This window comes from Monodelphis domestica, chromosome 6 (assembly GCF_027887165.1).
Source record: "Monodelphis domestica isolate mMonDom1 chromosome 6, mMonDom1.pri, whole genome shotgun sequence".
Lineage (NCBI taxonomy): Eukaryota > Metazoa > Chordata > Mammalia > Didelphimorphia > Didelphidae > Monodelphis > Monodelphis domestica.
The window spans coordinates 210,074,521-210,090,864 of record NC_077232.1 but is presented as its reverse complement, the minus strand read 5'-3'; the positions used below and the strand labels follow the sequence as shown (position 1 = coordinate 210,090,864).

The 16,344-nt window shown below is 39.1% G+C and overlaps 1 protein-coding gene across 2 annotated transcripts in view; it reads left to right on the top strand.

Moving 5' to 3' along the window:
• The first annotated feature begins 62 nt into the window (after nt 1-62).
• CBR4 (carbonyl reductase 4) overlaps nt 63-16,344 on the top strand; it is a 30,499-nt gene continuing 14,217 nt past the window's right edge. The window contains exons 1-3 of one of the 2 annotated variants that reach the window (XM_001365640.4): nt 63-461; nt 6,192-6,312; nt 7,557-7,693. In XM_001365640.4, coding sequence (XP_001365677.1) covers nt 320-461; nt 6,192-6,312; nt 7,557-7,693 — 400 coding nt within the window. In that variant the 5' untranslated portion in view covers nt 63-319. The remainder of the gene's footprint in view (nt 462-6,191; nt 6,313-7,556; nt 7,694-16,344) is intronic. The other variant, XM_007496137.3, reaches the window with a different exon arrangement.

Below are 16,344 nucleotides of genomic sequence, written 5' to 3'. Positions count from 1 at the left end.
CACCATGCAACGCTCTTGCTCCGTGGTTTGACTACAAGTCCCGGCAAACAACGCGGTGTCTTTTCCCCCTAGCCAAGCCACTTCCACCTCCACCTTCGAAAGGTTTTTCTTAGTAGAACCCGAGATCCCCAGGAGTTTGTAAACCAAATCTTCCACCCTAGAGCCCGAGGGTCTTGGTGACGTCATCGCGCTGACGAAGGGGCGAGGATGGGGCGGAGCTCTAATCTCGCTCTTGATTTTTCGTTCGCTGCAGTCCCTCCTGGAGCCGCCCCCCACCCCACCCCCAGAACCCTACCTCCTTCGGCCAGCTCAGCCCGACATGGAGAAGGTCGGAGCCGTGTTCGGTGGCTCCCGGGGCATCGGCAAAGCGGTGGCCCAGTTAATGGCCCAGAAGGGCTACCGGCTGGCGATCGCTGGCAGGAACCTGGAAGCCGCGAAAGCTGTGGCTAGGGACCTCGGGGGTACGTACGGCAGGGGCTGCGTCCACGTGGGCCATACATCTAAGGGCAGGGAAGGCGAGGACATGTTGTAGGCAGGCCTTGAACGTCTCCAGACTCCTGACCCCCGACCCCTGACCTCGATCTGACTCGCCTTTCCGCCCAGGACAAGCCCGTTAATTAAGCGCCTACTATGTGCCAGATACTCCCACCTCCTTCTGTAAATAAACCCTTTCCCCTGGAAGGCGCCGCCCTCTTCAACTCCCTTATTAGATGCATCCTTTTGGGCTGGAGCTCATTCCACCATTTGAGACACAAGGTCCTGGCCTCATCACTCTTCCCCCCCCCCCCAATATCCAATTTAAATCTTGTTCACAAAGGCTTTATATGTTCAATAAATATTAAGTGGCTACTGTGTGCACTGCGCAAAGGGCTAGGAATGTAGAAATAAAGAGTCTTTGCCCACAGAGTTTATAATCCCAAATGGGAAACATACAGAAAAGGTGTGTTGTGTGTGTGGAAAAAATCTTTTTAAAATCTTTCTAGAGGGGCTTTACTTTGCCCCTCCTTCCACGCAAGTGATACAGCCACATCTCCAGTCTCCACTTTTACACATTCTCTGCCCAGAATATTTTTCTTCCTTACCTCTTTAGACCTTACTCTCTTTCAGGATTCAGCTCAAATAACACCAAAAGCAGCTTGGCCAGGATCCTGAGTTCCTTTGAGAGCAAGGATTGCTTTCATTTTTATCATTGGAACCTGTCAGAGCCTGAGCACATATGTGATAAATTGATAAATCTTTACTGAATTGAAGGCAGTGTGCTTGGAGTTGGGGATACAGAAATAATAAAAAATGATCCAGCTTTTGCTCTCAGGGAGCTTATGTTCATCCGTATTGGGGAATTTTTCCTGTAGAATCAATACAATAATTTAAAGAGTGAGAGTAATGTATTTAGGGAGTGTAGTTCATCACTTCTTTGGAGAGTCAGGTTGGTGTCCTCAGGGCAGCTAGGTAGAGTGCTGAATTTTGAGTTAGAAAGACCTGAATTCAAATATTGCCTCAGAAATTTAGTAGCTGGCTGAGCCTGGGTAAGTTGCTTAACCTTTGCCTCAGTTTCCTCAACTGTAAATGCAGACAATATCAACATCTATCTACAGGGTTATTGCAAGGGTCAGAAAATCCTTTCTCAAAGTGCATAGCATAGGGCCTGGCACATATTAGATGCTATTTAAATATTAAATGTTATTATTAATCAAGATAGTGTAGTAGAAAGTATTAGATATGAAGGTAAGCACTGTGTTTATAACTTAACTGCTACTAACTTCTCATCTGACTTATTCCTTTATCTGGTGGAACATAACTTGTAAGGGCCCTTCTGCTTATAAATAAATGCCATTTATTATAAATATATACTAAAATTATATTATCTAAGTAAAATTGATCTGGAGGATATATAGTCAGATTTATAAGAATTTATTAGTAAAGAGAAAGAGATTGATAAGATGTAGAAAGAGAGATCTCAGTCTTTTTAGGTCTGATACTTCATTTTACTGTCTGGCTGTGACTGCAGCTTGCCAGAGATTACCTGATGAGATAGGTCTGGAGGCTATGACACCTATACAAAAATTGAGAGAGGAACTGGGCTTCCTGAACTTGTTTAAAAACCCTGTTGGCTACACCTCCATGGCTCCCGTTGTACTGGCTTTACTATGTTGTCACTTGGGAGGCCCACCCTGATGGGGAACCTAGGAGTCTGGTCTCACATATCTTTGTGATTTCTGTGTTCTACCATCAGAGTGCTCAGGGTCCCAGCTCCCTAAGTAATTACTTCATCCACTATGATTGTGTTAAGTGTTTACAGAGTATTGTGAAGGAGGTTCAGAATTTAATTGTGAAATCATTTTGTACCTCATATGTTTTCCTCAAGTGTTGACTGATAGTACAGATGTGTAAATTGAGACCCATAAAGAAGTGACACAGTTAATAAAAAATCAGAATCGAGACTTTTACCCAGGTTTTAGAATTTAAGTCTAGAGCTCTTTCCATTATACTATAATTTAGTCAGTTAAAAGGGGAATGAAATTGGCACACAGATACTGAGGTTACACATTAATGCATGTTAATTATATTACAGAAATGGAAAAGAGTTTTAAGAGGGAAATCATGTGGAAGTGGTTTATACATGAGGATAATGAATCAGGCTTTAAAGAATGGGGAGAAGTCAAACAGGTGTAAGGGGAAAGGAAAGCCATCTATTCTAGGTATAGAAATTTGTGAGACCATGAGAGGAGAGTATCAGTTGTTTTCAGGCTCATAAGGAAGCAGCACGTTGGCATGTTGGCTAGAAAACAGGGCTTGGAGTCAGAAAGACCTGAGTCAAATCTGGCCTCAGATACTTGCTAGCTGTGTGACCCTGGGGAAGTCACTTAACCTTTGCCTTAACCCCCTCTGCCCCCCATGGAAAATGGGGATAACAATAACACCTATATCTCAGGTAGGGTGTGTTGATCAAATATTTGTAAAACTTTTTGTATGATGCCCACCGTATGATAGACCCTTAATAAATGCTTCTTTTGTTCAGGACACTGAGGAATCCAATTTGGTTGTACCTTAATGAACCTAGAGGATAATAATATAAGATGAGCCTTAGATTGACCTTTTGGTATTGTCATGTTGATGTTAGTGTCTTGCACAAAATAAGTCTTTGACATATTAAAGTATTTATTGACCAGCGTGACCGTTGGAAGAGACAAAGTAGGGAGGAAGAGTGGGTTAGGCCTAGAAAATCTAATTGGAGAGGATCTGAGAGGTAAGCCAGTTTATCCCATACCAGAACTCAGAGAGACCTCCTCCACAATAACCCCTGTAAGCCTAAAAGACTTCTTTATTTCTAACCCAAATCTGTCTCTCAACAACTTCAGCACATTGCTCAGTGAGGTAATGTATGTAAGCCTTAAAGCTCTTTATAAATGTCAGTTATGATTATGATCATTATTACACCTGGTTTTGCCTGTCAGGGCCAGGCAAAACAAGTCCAGTCGTTCCCCCTCTCCCCCATAACAAACCCTTCAGATTCTTAAAGACAGCTTTCATGTCCACCTTGAGTCTTTTCTCCTCCAGGCTAAATAGACACAGAAAGATTCAGAAGACAATTGAAAGTCCAATGAAGAGAAAAAATAAGAGCAAAAGGCATAGACAGATGACTGACCAAGAAAGAGGCAGAGAGAGATGAAGTAAAAAGAAGAAAAAGCAGAAAGCTATGGTAGGTCTTGGGCTGAGTATTCAGAGCTCCCAATTCAAATGTAGGTACCCTGAGTCCAGATATTGATCCAAGAACAGCCCAGTTAATGGGCTAGTGGGAATTAGTTTATCTGGTTACTCTAAGCTCTTAAGTGAGAGTAGCTTCTCCAAATAGTACATTTTGCTAGCAAGTTTGGTGAAGAGCTGGCATGTGGATGTGGGTAGAAGGATGGTAAAGGAAGAGGACTCCAGGAAAAGATGGTGTCAGGAGGGAGGAGGGCACAAGAAGCAGGTTAGAGAATGATTGATGGGGCTGGGAGAACAGGGACTCCTGGGCTTGAGTCTCCACTTTACCACTCACTTGGGGCAAATTTCTGAATTCCTCAGAGCCAGGATTGTCATTGCCATATTGACTTATTTAGTTTCAACAAAGTATTCACTGTGACTCAGCATAGTAAATATTTAAACAGGGCCAGCTAGGTAGCACAGGGAATAGAGTACCAGGCCTGGATTTGGGAGGACTGGTGTTCAAATATGGTCTTAGACATTTCCTAACTGTGAGACCCTGGGCAAGCCCATTTGCATAGCCCTTGCACTTCTCCGTCTCGGAAGTGTTACTAAGTTAGAAAGTAAGGTTCAGAAAATAAGTAAATACACAGATCTTCTGTAAGACTTAATACTGTTTTCTTGGACATATAGGTTTCACTATTTAAACATGTAGATGCTATTGTAATAAATAATAAATGAATAAAATACAAACTCATTTGAAAGTATTACTGAATTTGTAACTTTTTGCCATATTTTTCTCAATCATAAAACAGCATTTATTCAGTGAAATGATATTTTAGGTCAGGGAACTTTGGGAGATTCCCCTTTTTGCTTTAAAATAAGCATCCAGAAGGGTACATGGCCTATGATAGTTCAATTAGTTCAACTTACATCTATTTACTTTATCAATTTATTGACCACTATGTTTTGTCTTATAAGTGCTGGGGACACAAAGACAAGAAGGAAACAATTCCTTTTCAAGGACCTTACATTCTAATGGAAAGACAACAAGGACTTATATAGGTATATACAAAATAAGCATAATAAGGTAATTAGGGAGAGAGGGTGCTGGCAGTTTGAGGGGATCAGGAAAAGCTTCAGGGAGAAGGGGATAAAGAGGTAAGGAAGAAGTGCATTCAAGGCATGGTGGGTGGCCAGTACCCAGACAGAAGTTTCATATGTGAAGAACAGAGAGAAGGCCAGTCTGACGATTTTAGTGCCGGAGAGTAATGTACACTAAATGGAAGGATTAGATGGGGCCATATTATAAAGAGTTTTAGAAACGAAACAGGAGTTTATTGGTCCCAGAGTTAATCTGGAAGGGGTAGAGTCGGGGGGTTACATGACCAGATCTTCTGGGTGTCAGGTAAATCAGCTTGACCAAAGTGTGGAAGATATACCGGAGCAGGGAGAGACTAGAGACAGAGAGATGGAGACAAATTAGGCTGTTGTAGTAAATAAGGTATTGGTCTTGTGAATGAAGAGGAAGATGTTGGATGTGAAAGATGTTGTGGAGGTAGATGTAGCAAGATTTGAAGTTGACCGAATATTAGACATGAGGGAGACTGAGGAGTTGAGGGTAAAACTTACACAAGTCTGTGGGAGGCAGAAGGAGGAAGAGGAGGTTTGAGAGAGGGGCAGATTTAGGGAGAGAAGGACATTTGAGTTCTGTTTTGGATAGTTTAAGATCTGTCTCAGAAGAATAGCTTAAATGTCCTCTAGGCAGTAGGTGACATAGGACTGAGGTACGGGGGATCCTGGGCTACCTAGCCAGAGCAAAACAGGTCTTCCCAAGTTCTTTAACTGAACAGGGGAAATTCCAAAAAAACTGCTAAATTTTGATATGTTGAGTCATTTTTGTTGCCTTCAGACCCCATTTTTAGTATATAAAAGGGGATTTTAAAATAGGTTGGCATTTTTTGAGTGATGTAATTACCCAAATTTTCCCCAAGGTTTATTACTGACACTAAGATATACTTTATGAGGCAGAGCAATGTCTCACTTATCTCCAAAGTTCTTCCAGGATCTATAAGAGAACTTTTAGTAGGCACTTAGAACTGGACATAAACTTGGAAAAATCTAGCATAAGAAATATAAAAGTAGTAATAATTTTTATAAGTTGAATTAAGTAAGATGAGACCAAGATATCCAATTAACTAAGATATTACATTTCTATTATAGGTATATTATATATATTATTAAATAAATATAGTCATAATGCAATAAAATAAATGTTAACATGCTATAATTATTTACATATTATGTGTATTTGTAGCTATTATAAAATTAATAATGACAATCTCTTAGCTTACCAGAAAGTTAGATATTTTTAAAAAACATGCTTTATAATGAAGCAGAGATCCTGGGTGATGGTACCTTTAAGAGTTCCCCCTTTTAAAAAAAAGGTAGAAATTCTTCAAAAATACAAAAGGTTATTTTCACATTGACTCTTTATATTTGTATAGAAAATCATTTGGCACTTAAATGTGACGTTGCTAAAGAGGAAGATGTTCAAAAGGCATTTGAAGAGATGGAGACAAATTTAGGCCCTGTTAACTTTTTGGTAAATGCGGCTGGCATAAACAGGTACGTTTTTGATTTTTTTGCAGAATCTAACATGCTTGTTATGTAATCCTAGTATTGCCCTCTATCACAATGATGTGTTGTTTGTATCTTAACCTAAGTTTAATTTTGAATTAATATTATATCTAATTCAAACCTCTGAACAAAGACCTAGTGAAACGCCGATTATTTGTGTTGATCATCTTCTGTTAGCCACTTGGTTTGGCTTCCCCTGCACCCTCACCTTCATCACGCCCTGCTCAGAATAAGCTCATCCTCAGATCAACCCATCCCCAGGAAGCTCATCATTGTGGAGATGGCTCCAGCTGCGCCCCTCTCACCTTATCGGGCCCCTCAGTTGCTTCTGTAACTGCCCCCAGAGCTTCCCTTGTCAGAGGGCTCAGTATGCCGGCTGTCTCTTCATCTGCCAGCAGCAGCTCTACTTGATTTGGACTCTCCCATCTTCATCATGTCTCCAGCTGAGGGCCCTCACACTCTTCCTGCCCTTTTACTTTCCTTTTGGGAACTGTCAGTCCCGTTAGATCGTAAGCTCCAGGAGAGAAGGGACTCGGATTCTTCTTTGTATCCCCAGTACTTTGCACAGTGCCTGGCACACGGTAGCTGCTTCAGAAATGTTTAGCTTACTATTTTTGAATCAAGGGAAGCTTCAGTGTATTAGATGGAATAATTCAGTTGTTTGGAATGTATGCTTCCACTTCCACTTCCACTTCCATGAGAGAAATATTTTGTACATGAATCATTCCCTATGCTCTGAAATATGACATATCACTGACATATGTCAGTGAATATAACAATATATTGTTTTATATGCATATAAAACAATATAGGAATACCCAGCTGATGGCAGAGGCAGGCAAGTAGCCCAGACTGGGCCTGCAATCAGGAGACCAGAGTTCAAATCCAGCCTCAGACATTTACAAGTTGTCTGGCACTGGCCAGGGCACTTAACTTCTGTTTGCCTCAGTTTCCTAAAATGTAAAATGAGGTTCTTAATAGTACCTTCCAGAGTTGTGAGGACCAAATGTAATATTAAATGTTTAATTATAGTGATAGTAGGACCTTAATAAATGCTTGTTTCTTCTTTCCCCTTTCCTCACATTACACAGGTAATGTACAGTCAGGGTCTACCCATACTGTTGAGATGAACAGCATTAGGAACTCTTATTTGAAAGTTCAGTTATAAGCCCTGAGGGAATTGTAATCTGCAGAAAATCTTTGTCTCATGTTCTTTATTTCTTCCTTTGTAGGGATGGCTTGTTACTAAGAACAAAAACTGAAGACATGGTGTCCCAGCTTCACACTAACCTCCTGGGATCCATGCTGACATGTAAAGCTGCTTTGAGGAATATGATTCAACAACAAGGAGGCTCTATTGTTAACATAGGTGGGTTTAGTAATTTTAAAACACTGTACAATCTAAGAAAGCTTGAATTATCCTTTGATTTGAAGTGAGTTTCTATGGAGTCAAGCCTAAAGCTTATCTTTGTACTCATTATGCAAATAAGGATTTAATAAGCAAAATGGGATGCCTATATCATTTTTAACTATTTCAAAATACAAATAAAAGGCAGTAGTATTCAGAGAGCACTTTTTTTAAGCATTATTTTGTTTGGTCATTTTCAAACGTTATTCATTGGAAACAAAGATCACCTATTTTTTCCTCTCCCCCTCCCTTTTCCCCTCCCATTGGCAATGCGTGATTCTTCTGGGTATCACATGCATCCTCAACCTGAGCCAATTTCCATGCTATTGGTTTCTGTAGTGGGGTGTTCATTCAGAGACTCTCCTCGATCATATCCCCTCCACCCCTGTAGTCAAGCTGTTGTCCTTCCTTGGTGTTTTTACTCCCACCATTTCTCCTCTGCTTGTGGGTAGTTTTTTTTTTCTCCTTGATCCCTGCAGGTTGTTCAGGGACATTGCATTGAGACTAATGGAGAAGTCCATTACTTTCCATTGTCCCACAGTATATCAGTCTCTGTGTACAATGTTCTCCTGGTTCTACTCCTCTCATCTCTGCATTACTTCCTGGAGGTCGTTCCAGTCTCCATGGAATTCCTCCACTTTATTATTCCTTTTAGCACAATAGTATTCCATCACCAACATATACCATAATTTGTTCAGCCATTCCCCAATTGAAGGGTATCCCCTCATTTTCCAGTTTTTTGCCACCACAAAGAGCGCAGCTCTGAATATTCTTGTACAAGTCTTTTTCCTTATTATCTCTGGGGTACAAACCCAGAAGTGCTATGGCTGGATCAAAGGGCAGACAGTCTTTTATCGCTCTTTGGGCATAGTTCCAATTTGTCCTCCAGAATGGTTGGATCAATTCACAACTCCACCAGCAATGAATTAATGTCCCCACTTTGCCACATCCCCTCCAGCATTCATTACTTTCCATAGCTGTCATGTTAGCCAATCTGCTAGGTGTGAGGTGATACCTCAGAGTTGTTTTGATTTGCATCTCTCTGATTATCAGAGATTTAGAACACTTTTTCATGTGCTTATTAATAGTTTTGATTTCTTTGGCTGAAAACTGCCTATTCATGTCCCTTGACTATTTATCAATTGGAGAATGGCTTGATTTTTTTTGTACAATTGCTTTAGCTCTTTATAAATTTGAGTAATTAGACCTTTGTCAGAGGTTTTTGTAATGAAGATTGTTTCCCAATTTGTTGCTTCCCTTCTAATTTTGGTTACATTGATTTTGTTTGTACAAAACCTTTTTAATTTGATGTAATCAAAATTATTTATTTTACATTTTGTGACTCTTTCTATGTCTTGCTTGGTTTTAAAATCTTTCCCTTCCCAAAGGTCTGACATGTATACTATTCTGTGTTCACCTAATTTACTTATAGTTTCCTTCTTTATATTCAGGTCATTCACCCATTCTGAGTTTATCTTGGTGTAGGGTGTGAGGTGTTGATCCAGACCTAATCTCTCCCACACTGTCTTCTAGTTTTCCCAGAATTTTTTTGTCAAATAGTGGATTTTTGTCCCCAAAGCTGGGGTCTTTGGGTTTATCATAGACTGTCTTGCTGAGGTCACTTGCCCCAAGTCTATTCCACTGATCCTCCTTTCTGTCTCTTAGCCAGTACCAAATTGTTTTGATGACCACTGCTTTATAGTATAGTTTGAGATCTAGGACTGCAAGGCCACCTTCCTTTGTATTTTTTTCATTATTTCCCTGGATATCCTTGATCCTTTGTCCTTCCAAATGAACTTTGTTATGTTTTTTTCTAATTCAGTAAACAATTTTTTTGGAAGTTCAATGGGTATGGCACTAAATAGATAGATAAGATTGGGTAGGATGTTCATTTTTATTATATTGGCTCGTCCTACCCATGAGCAGTTAATGTTTTTCCAATTGCTCATGTCTAGTTTTAATTGTGTGGAGAGTGTTTTGTAGTTGTGTTCATAAAGTTCCTGTGTTTGTCTCGGGAGATAGATTCCCAAGTATTTTATTTTGTCTAAGGTGATTTTGAATGGGAATTCTCTTTCTAATGCTTGCTGCTGAGATGTGTTGGAAATATATAGGAATGCTGATGACTTATGTGGGTTTATTTTGTATCTTGCAACTTTGCTAAAGTTGTTGATTATTTCGATTAGCTTTTTTATTGATTCTCTAGGATTCTTTAAGTAGACCATCATATCATCCTCAAAGAGTGATAACTTGGTCTCTTCATTGCCTATTTTAATGCCTTCAATTTCTTTTTCTTCTCTAATTGCTACTGCTAGTGTTTCTAGTACAATGTTAAATAATAGAGGTGATAATGGGCATCCTTGTTTCACTCCTGATCTTATTGGGAATGCATCTAGTTTGTCCCCATTGCAGATGATGTTAGCTGATGGTTTTAGATAATGTTTATTGTTTTTAGGAAAGACCCTTCTATTCCTATACTTTCTAGTGTTTTTAATAGGAATAGATGTTGTATTTTATCAAAGGCTTTTTCTGCATCTATTGAGATAACCATGTGGTTTTTGTTGGTTTGTTTGTTAATATGGTTAATTATGTGGATGGTTTTCCTAATATTGAACCAGTCTTGCATTCCTGGTATAAATCCTACTTGATCATAGCGAATGACCCTCCTGATTACTTGCTGGAGTCTTTTTCCTAGTATCCTGTTTAAGATTTTTGCATCTATGTTCATTAGGGAGATTGGTCTGTAGTTTTTTTTCTCCGTTTTTGATCTGCCTGGCTTTGGAATCAGTTCCATATTTGTGTCATAAAAGGATTTTGGTAGCACTCCCTCTTTGCTTATTATGTCAAATAGCTGTTCTTTGAATGTTTGATAGAATTCACTTGTGAATTCATCAGGCCCTGGGGATTTATTCTTAGGGAGTTCTTTGATGGCCTGTTGGATTTCTTTTTCTGATATGGGATTATTTAAGAATTCTATTTCTTCTTCTGTTAGTCTAGGCAATTTATATTTTTGTAAATATTCATCCATATCGCCTAGATTGACATATTTATTGCCATATAATGGTCAAAGAAGTTTTTAATGATTACCTTAATTTCTTCTTCATTGGAGGTAAAGTCCCCATTTTCATCTATGATACTGTTAATTTGCTTTTCTTCTCTCCTTTTTTTTAAAATTAGGTTGACCAGTACCTTGTCTGTTTTTTTTCAAAGTACCAGCTTCTTGTCTTATTTATTAGTTCAATAGTTCTATCACTTTCAATTTTATTAATTTCTCCCTTAATTTTTAGGATTTCTAATTTGGTTTTCTTTTGGGGGATTTTAGTTTGTTTGCTTTCAAGTTTTTTGATTTGCATGTCCAATTCATTGATCTCTGCCCTCCCTAATTTGTTAATATATGCCCTCAGGGATATGAATTTTCCTCTGAGTACTGCTTTGTCTGCATCCCATAAGGTTTGAAAGGATGTCTCACCATTGTCATTTTCTTCAATGAAATTATTAATTGTTTCTATGATTTGTTCTCTTAACTAACTGATTTTGGAGCACCATATTATTTAATTTCCAATTGATTTTTGATTTTGCTCTCCACGTACCCTTACTGATCATTATTTTTATTATTGCCTTATGATCTGAAAAGGTTGCATTAATTATTTTTTTTCTACATTTTTATGCCATGTTTTTATGAACTAGTGTATGGTCAATCTTTGTGAATGTGCCATGTGCTGCTGAAAAGAAGGTGTATTCCTTTTTGTCCGTTTTTATTTTTCTCCATATATCTAGCAACTCTAATTTTTCTAAGATTTCATTCACCTCTTTTACCTCTTTTTATTTTTTGATTTGATTTATCTAAATTTGATAGTGGTTGGTTCATATCTCCCACTAGTATAGTTTTATTATCTATTTCCTCCTTCAGTTCTCCTAGTTCTCCATTAGAAATTTGGGTGCTATACCATTTGGTGCATACATGTTGATTAGTGATATTTCCTTGTTGTCTATACTCCCTTTTATCAGGATGTATTTCCCTTCCCTATCCCTTTTAATCAGGTCTATTTTTGCTTTGGCTTTGTCAGATATCATGATTGCTACTCCTGCCTTCTTTCTGTCAGTTGAGGCCCAATAGGTCTTACTCCAACCTTTAATTCTGACCTTGTGAGTTTCTACCCACCTCATGTGTGTTTCCTGAAGACAACATATGGTAGGGTTTTGGATTCTAATCCATTTGTCTGTTTGTCTACATTTTATGGGTGAGTTCATCCCATTCACGTTCAATGTTATGATTGTCATTAGAGAATTCCCCAGCATTTTGATATCCTCCCCTAATTCTGAACTTTCTTCTTTTGCTATTACCTTTTAAACCCGTGGTTTATTTTAAATCAGTCCCCCTAGTCCCCTCCCTTGTTATGCTTCCCTTTCTAGCCCCTCCCTTTTTGTTCCCTTCCCCTCCCCCCTCTCCTTCCCTCCCTTTTTGTGTTCCCTCCCCCTACCCCCTTGGTTTTCCCTTCTCCCTTACCCTGTTGGATAAGATAGAATTCAAGATGAGAGTAAGGTTTAAGTAATACCAATTATCACTCTTTTTCTCTCCTTCTTATAAGAGAATTCTTCCCCTCCCCTTCCCGTGTGTATCGTTGTGTGACAAATATTGTTCTATTTAATTTATTTCTATTTCTTCAAGTATGTCTTAGTACCATCACTGATTCCCCCCTTCCTTTTTTTCCTTTTTTTTCTCCTCCCCCAAATCATGTTAATGCCCCAATCTTTCCCTATGAGTGATTCTTCTGATTGCTCTATTAATGCATACAATTTTTGAAAGTTGCACATAACATTTCCCCCATATGTTAGTATATATAAGTTGATCTAATTGTGGCCCTTATAGAAGAGAGTTTGAAGAAAAGGAAAAAAATGCACTTTTCTCCTTTTCCCTTTCTTTCATATTTACCTTTTCATGTTTCTCTTGCTCTTTGTATTTGGGTGTTAAACTTTCCACTGAGTTCTGGTCTTTTCTTAATGAATATTTGGAAATCTTCTATTTTGTCGAATGCCCATACTTTCCCCTGGAAGTATATAGTCAGTTTTGATAGGTAGCTGATTCTTGGTTGAAGACCCAGTTCTCTTGCCTTTCTGAATATTGTGTTCCAGGCTTTACAGTCTCTTAGCGTGTTCTCTGCTAGGTCATGTATGATCCTTATTGATGCACCTTTATATCTGAAGTTTGTCTTCCTAACTTCTTGTAATATTTTCTCCTTAGCTTGGAAGCTCTTGAATTTGGCGATTACATTCCTGGGGGTTGTCTTTTAGGGATTTAGTATAGAGGGTGTTCTATGAACTCTTTTAATTTCTATTTTGCCCTCTTGGTTGAGAACATCAGGGCAATTCTCTTCAATGATTTCTTGTAGTATGGCATCGAGGTTTTTGTTAATCTCTGTTTTTTCAGGTAGACCAATGATTCTCAAATTGTTTCTCCTTCCTCTGTTTTCCTGGTCTGTTACCTTGTCAGTGAGATATTTTATGTTTTCTTCTAATTCATTAATTTTTTGACTTTGCTTTATTAATTCTTGCTGTTTTGCAAGGTCATTGTCTTCCAGTTGCTTAATTCTGGTCTTTAATGACTGGTTTTGCTTTTCAGTTTGGTCTGCCCTTCTGATAGAGGCTTCCAGCTCTTTCTCCAATTTTGAGTTTTTGTCTGTCAGGCTGAAGACCTCTTTCTGAATTTTTTCCTATTTTTCTAACCAGAAGGTTTCCATCTTTTGGATAAGCTCCATTTTGAGTTCTTCCAGAGCTTGTGGATAATTTCCATTTTTTGAGGCGTTTTGATTTTGTTTGCATTTCATCCTCTTTTTCATCTGTAGGCTGTGTTTTCCCTCCGTAAAAGTTTTCAATTTCTTATTGGAAAGTTGATCTTGGGCACTCTGAGCCATCCCTTTGGTGGTTTTCCCTTTCCTTTTTAGTCAGAAATCTGAGTGAAATGGGTGGATTTTGATGCTTTTGCCTCAGGCTGATTCTTCCCAGCCTCTGAAGTTTGTTAGCATGCCTGCCCACACAGTCTGTGGTCTCTTCTCTCCCGTGTGCCCAGGCTTCCCCTGTAAAACCACTCCGCGGGGTGGTTCCCTGGTATTCCTTGTCAGTTCCCAAGGACTCTGGCGTGCCCCCCCCCCCCACTACAGCAAGGAGCGGGGGAGATTTTGCCTCAGGCTGTTTTTAGAGCCTCCATGGTGTTCGCAGTTTGCAGGAGTCCCTGCGGTCTGCGTGCTCTCCAGTGAAACTGCTCTGAGGGGTAGTTGCCTGGGAGTCCTCCTTAGATCCCAAGGACCCTGGAGTGCTCCCCACTCACTGCAGAGACATTCCTTACTCACTCACTGTCTCCGGTGAGTGCGCTGGTCCCTACTCCGGTTCTGTAGGTGGGGTGGGGGAGGGCAGTTCAGCTCAGCTCAGCTCACACTTGGCAGTGAGCTTTCTCTCCCTCTTATAGTGTGGAAGTGTTCAAACCCCACGTACCTTCGTTGCTGTGGGCTGCTGGAGAGTCCCTCCGATCTTCCAAAGATGATTTTTATGCTCTTTTGAGGTAGTCTATTTTGTTCAGTACAGGGGAGAGGAAGCAATTTGCTTCTAGATTGCTGCCATGTTTACCTGGAAGTCCCAGAGAGCACTTTTTAAAAATGCTATAATGGTAGTGAAAAACTTTTAAGCCATGGGGCAAGTGCCATGCAAGAATTTAATTAACCCAAATTAATTATTCAAATCCAACCGTATATGGGCTTTGAAATTCAGTTCCTTTGACAGCTATGAATATACAGGGCAGCTTTTCTCATAGAAAGTGGCCCAGAAGTCTTAGTACTGCTCAAATCTATGATCTTGTGATCTCTCTCTACTCTGTTCCTTACCAAATCAAAAACACTGGACAAATATTTATGGAATACCTGGTTTGTCCTAGGCATTGGGGAATACAAAGATCATTATTATTAATAGAATGTGTTCCCTGAAGGAGCATATAGTCCAGAAATGAAATAATATCATTTATTGTTTTTATTGGATAGAATTTAAAATTTTTCTAGTCATTAAATTTTGGTGCTTGGGATGTTTTATATTTTTTTTTCTTTAAATTGTTTTCTTTTTCTTTCCTCCAGGACTTAATGGTGTTTGTCAATGAAATATCAAATAACTAATAAAAGTTAGATTGCCTTTACCCTTGGTCCCTGGACCACTTTCTCTGATCATTGTATTCAGATATAAAAATGTATTTTCTACCTGTGCTTTAGAAATATTTGTGTACATATACAGTTGAAATAAAACCCTTCCCCTGTATATAAATGTGCACATATTTATGTTCAAATCATCACTGATACTGTGGTGGCCCTTGTCTGTGTCTCCAGCATATCTCATCCAACTCCAGAGAGACAGCCACCTCTCCCTTTATCTCACTGCATGCATTCCGCTTTCAGACCATGCCTGTTCCCTAAGGTAGGGATGGATTTCAGGCTTCAGGGAAGAGGAATGAGTCCAAGGTCTGTGGGCACATGACTTTCTTCTGTGCTCCCACCCATTCACTCCTTTAGCCTGGCCCAGAACATGCCCCTTCCTCTTCCTTTATTCCTCTGCCCTCCTTTGGGGGAAGGAAATGCCTTATCTCCTTGACTGAGCATCAGGAAGAGGTGGAACATCTAGAATTTTTATTGTGTCACTCCTTTCCCCGAGAGCTTAGAGTAGCCTTCTTTCACCTTTGGATCAAATCTCTGTAACCTACTCCTTCTCCTTCCCTCAAACTCTATTACTCATACACTGTTGATTCACACTGAGCATTAAATTCACTAAACATGATTTGGTACCTAGCCACTTGTGGGTTTTTTTGAATCAACGTGTAAGATTTTATATTTCTACTTATTAAATTTCATATTATTAGGTTTGGGCCATTGGTCTTTGTAGATATTGTGGAACTTGATTGTGTTTTCCAATTTATTAACTACTCTAATCTGTTAAATTTCAAATAGATCAAGGGCTCAAATAGAGCCAGGGAAAAACTGCCAGGCAGTTCCTATTGGTTGACATTGATGCATTAAAATGTTACTCTTTGACTCTTCTATTTTTATTGTCTTTTAATTCAAGTAACTGTATTCTCATATGTCCCAAATTTCTCCTTTATGTCATATGTCATAGATATAGACCTAAGAAAGAACTTGGAGGTCAGTTAATTCAATTCTTCATTGAACAGATGAGGAGACTGAGATTCAGGAAGTTGAGATCCTCCCTTTCCAAACAAGGGTTCTTTCTGCTCCAATGAGAAACTTCATGACAGAGCTGACAGTGCATGTCTTCAAATGATTGGCCAATTATTCCCTTAGGTTCTGCTAACCAGTAGAGCCATCCTTTTGTCAGCCCTGTCTCCATAGCCGTAATTACTATCAGCTTTAACTTTATGTTCTCTGCTGTCATGGTAGTCTGCTAATGAGTAAAATCATGAGAGTAAAGCATGACATATCAAGCAAGGAATTGGCCCAACAATACTATCAATATTTATTTTAGAGCAGAATTCAACTCTCAGTTAATACTATTCCTAATGAGAAAAGCATTAGGATTTTAGAATTTTAAAACCATACTCTAAAACTTCTCAAATTTTCCAATTGAAT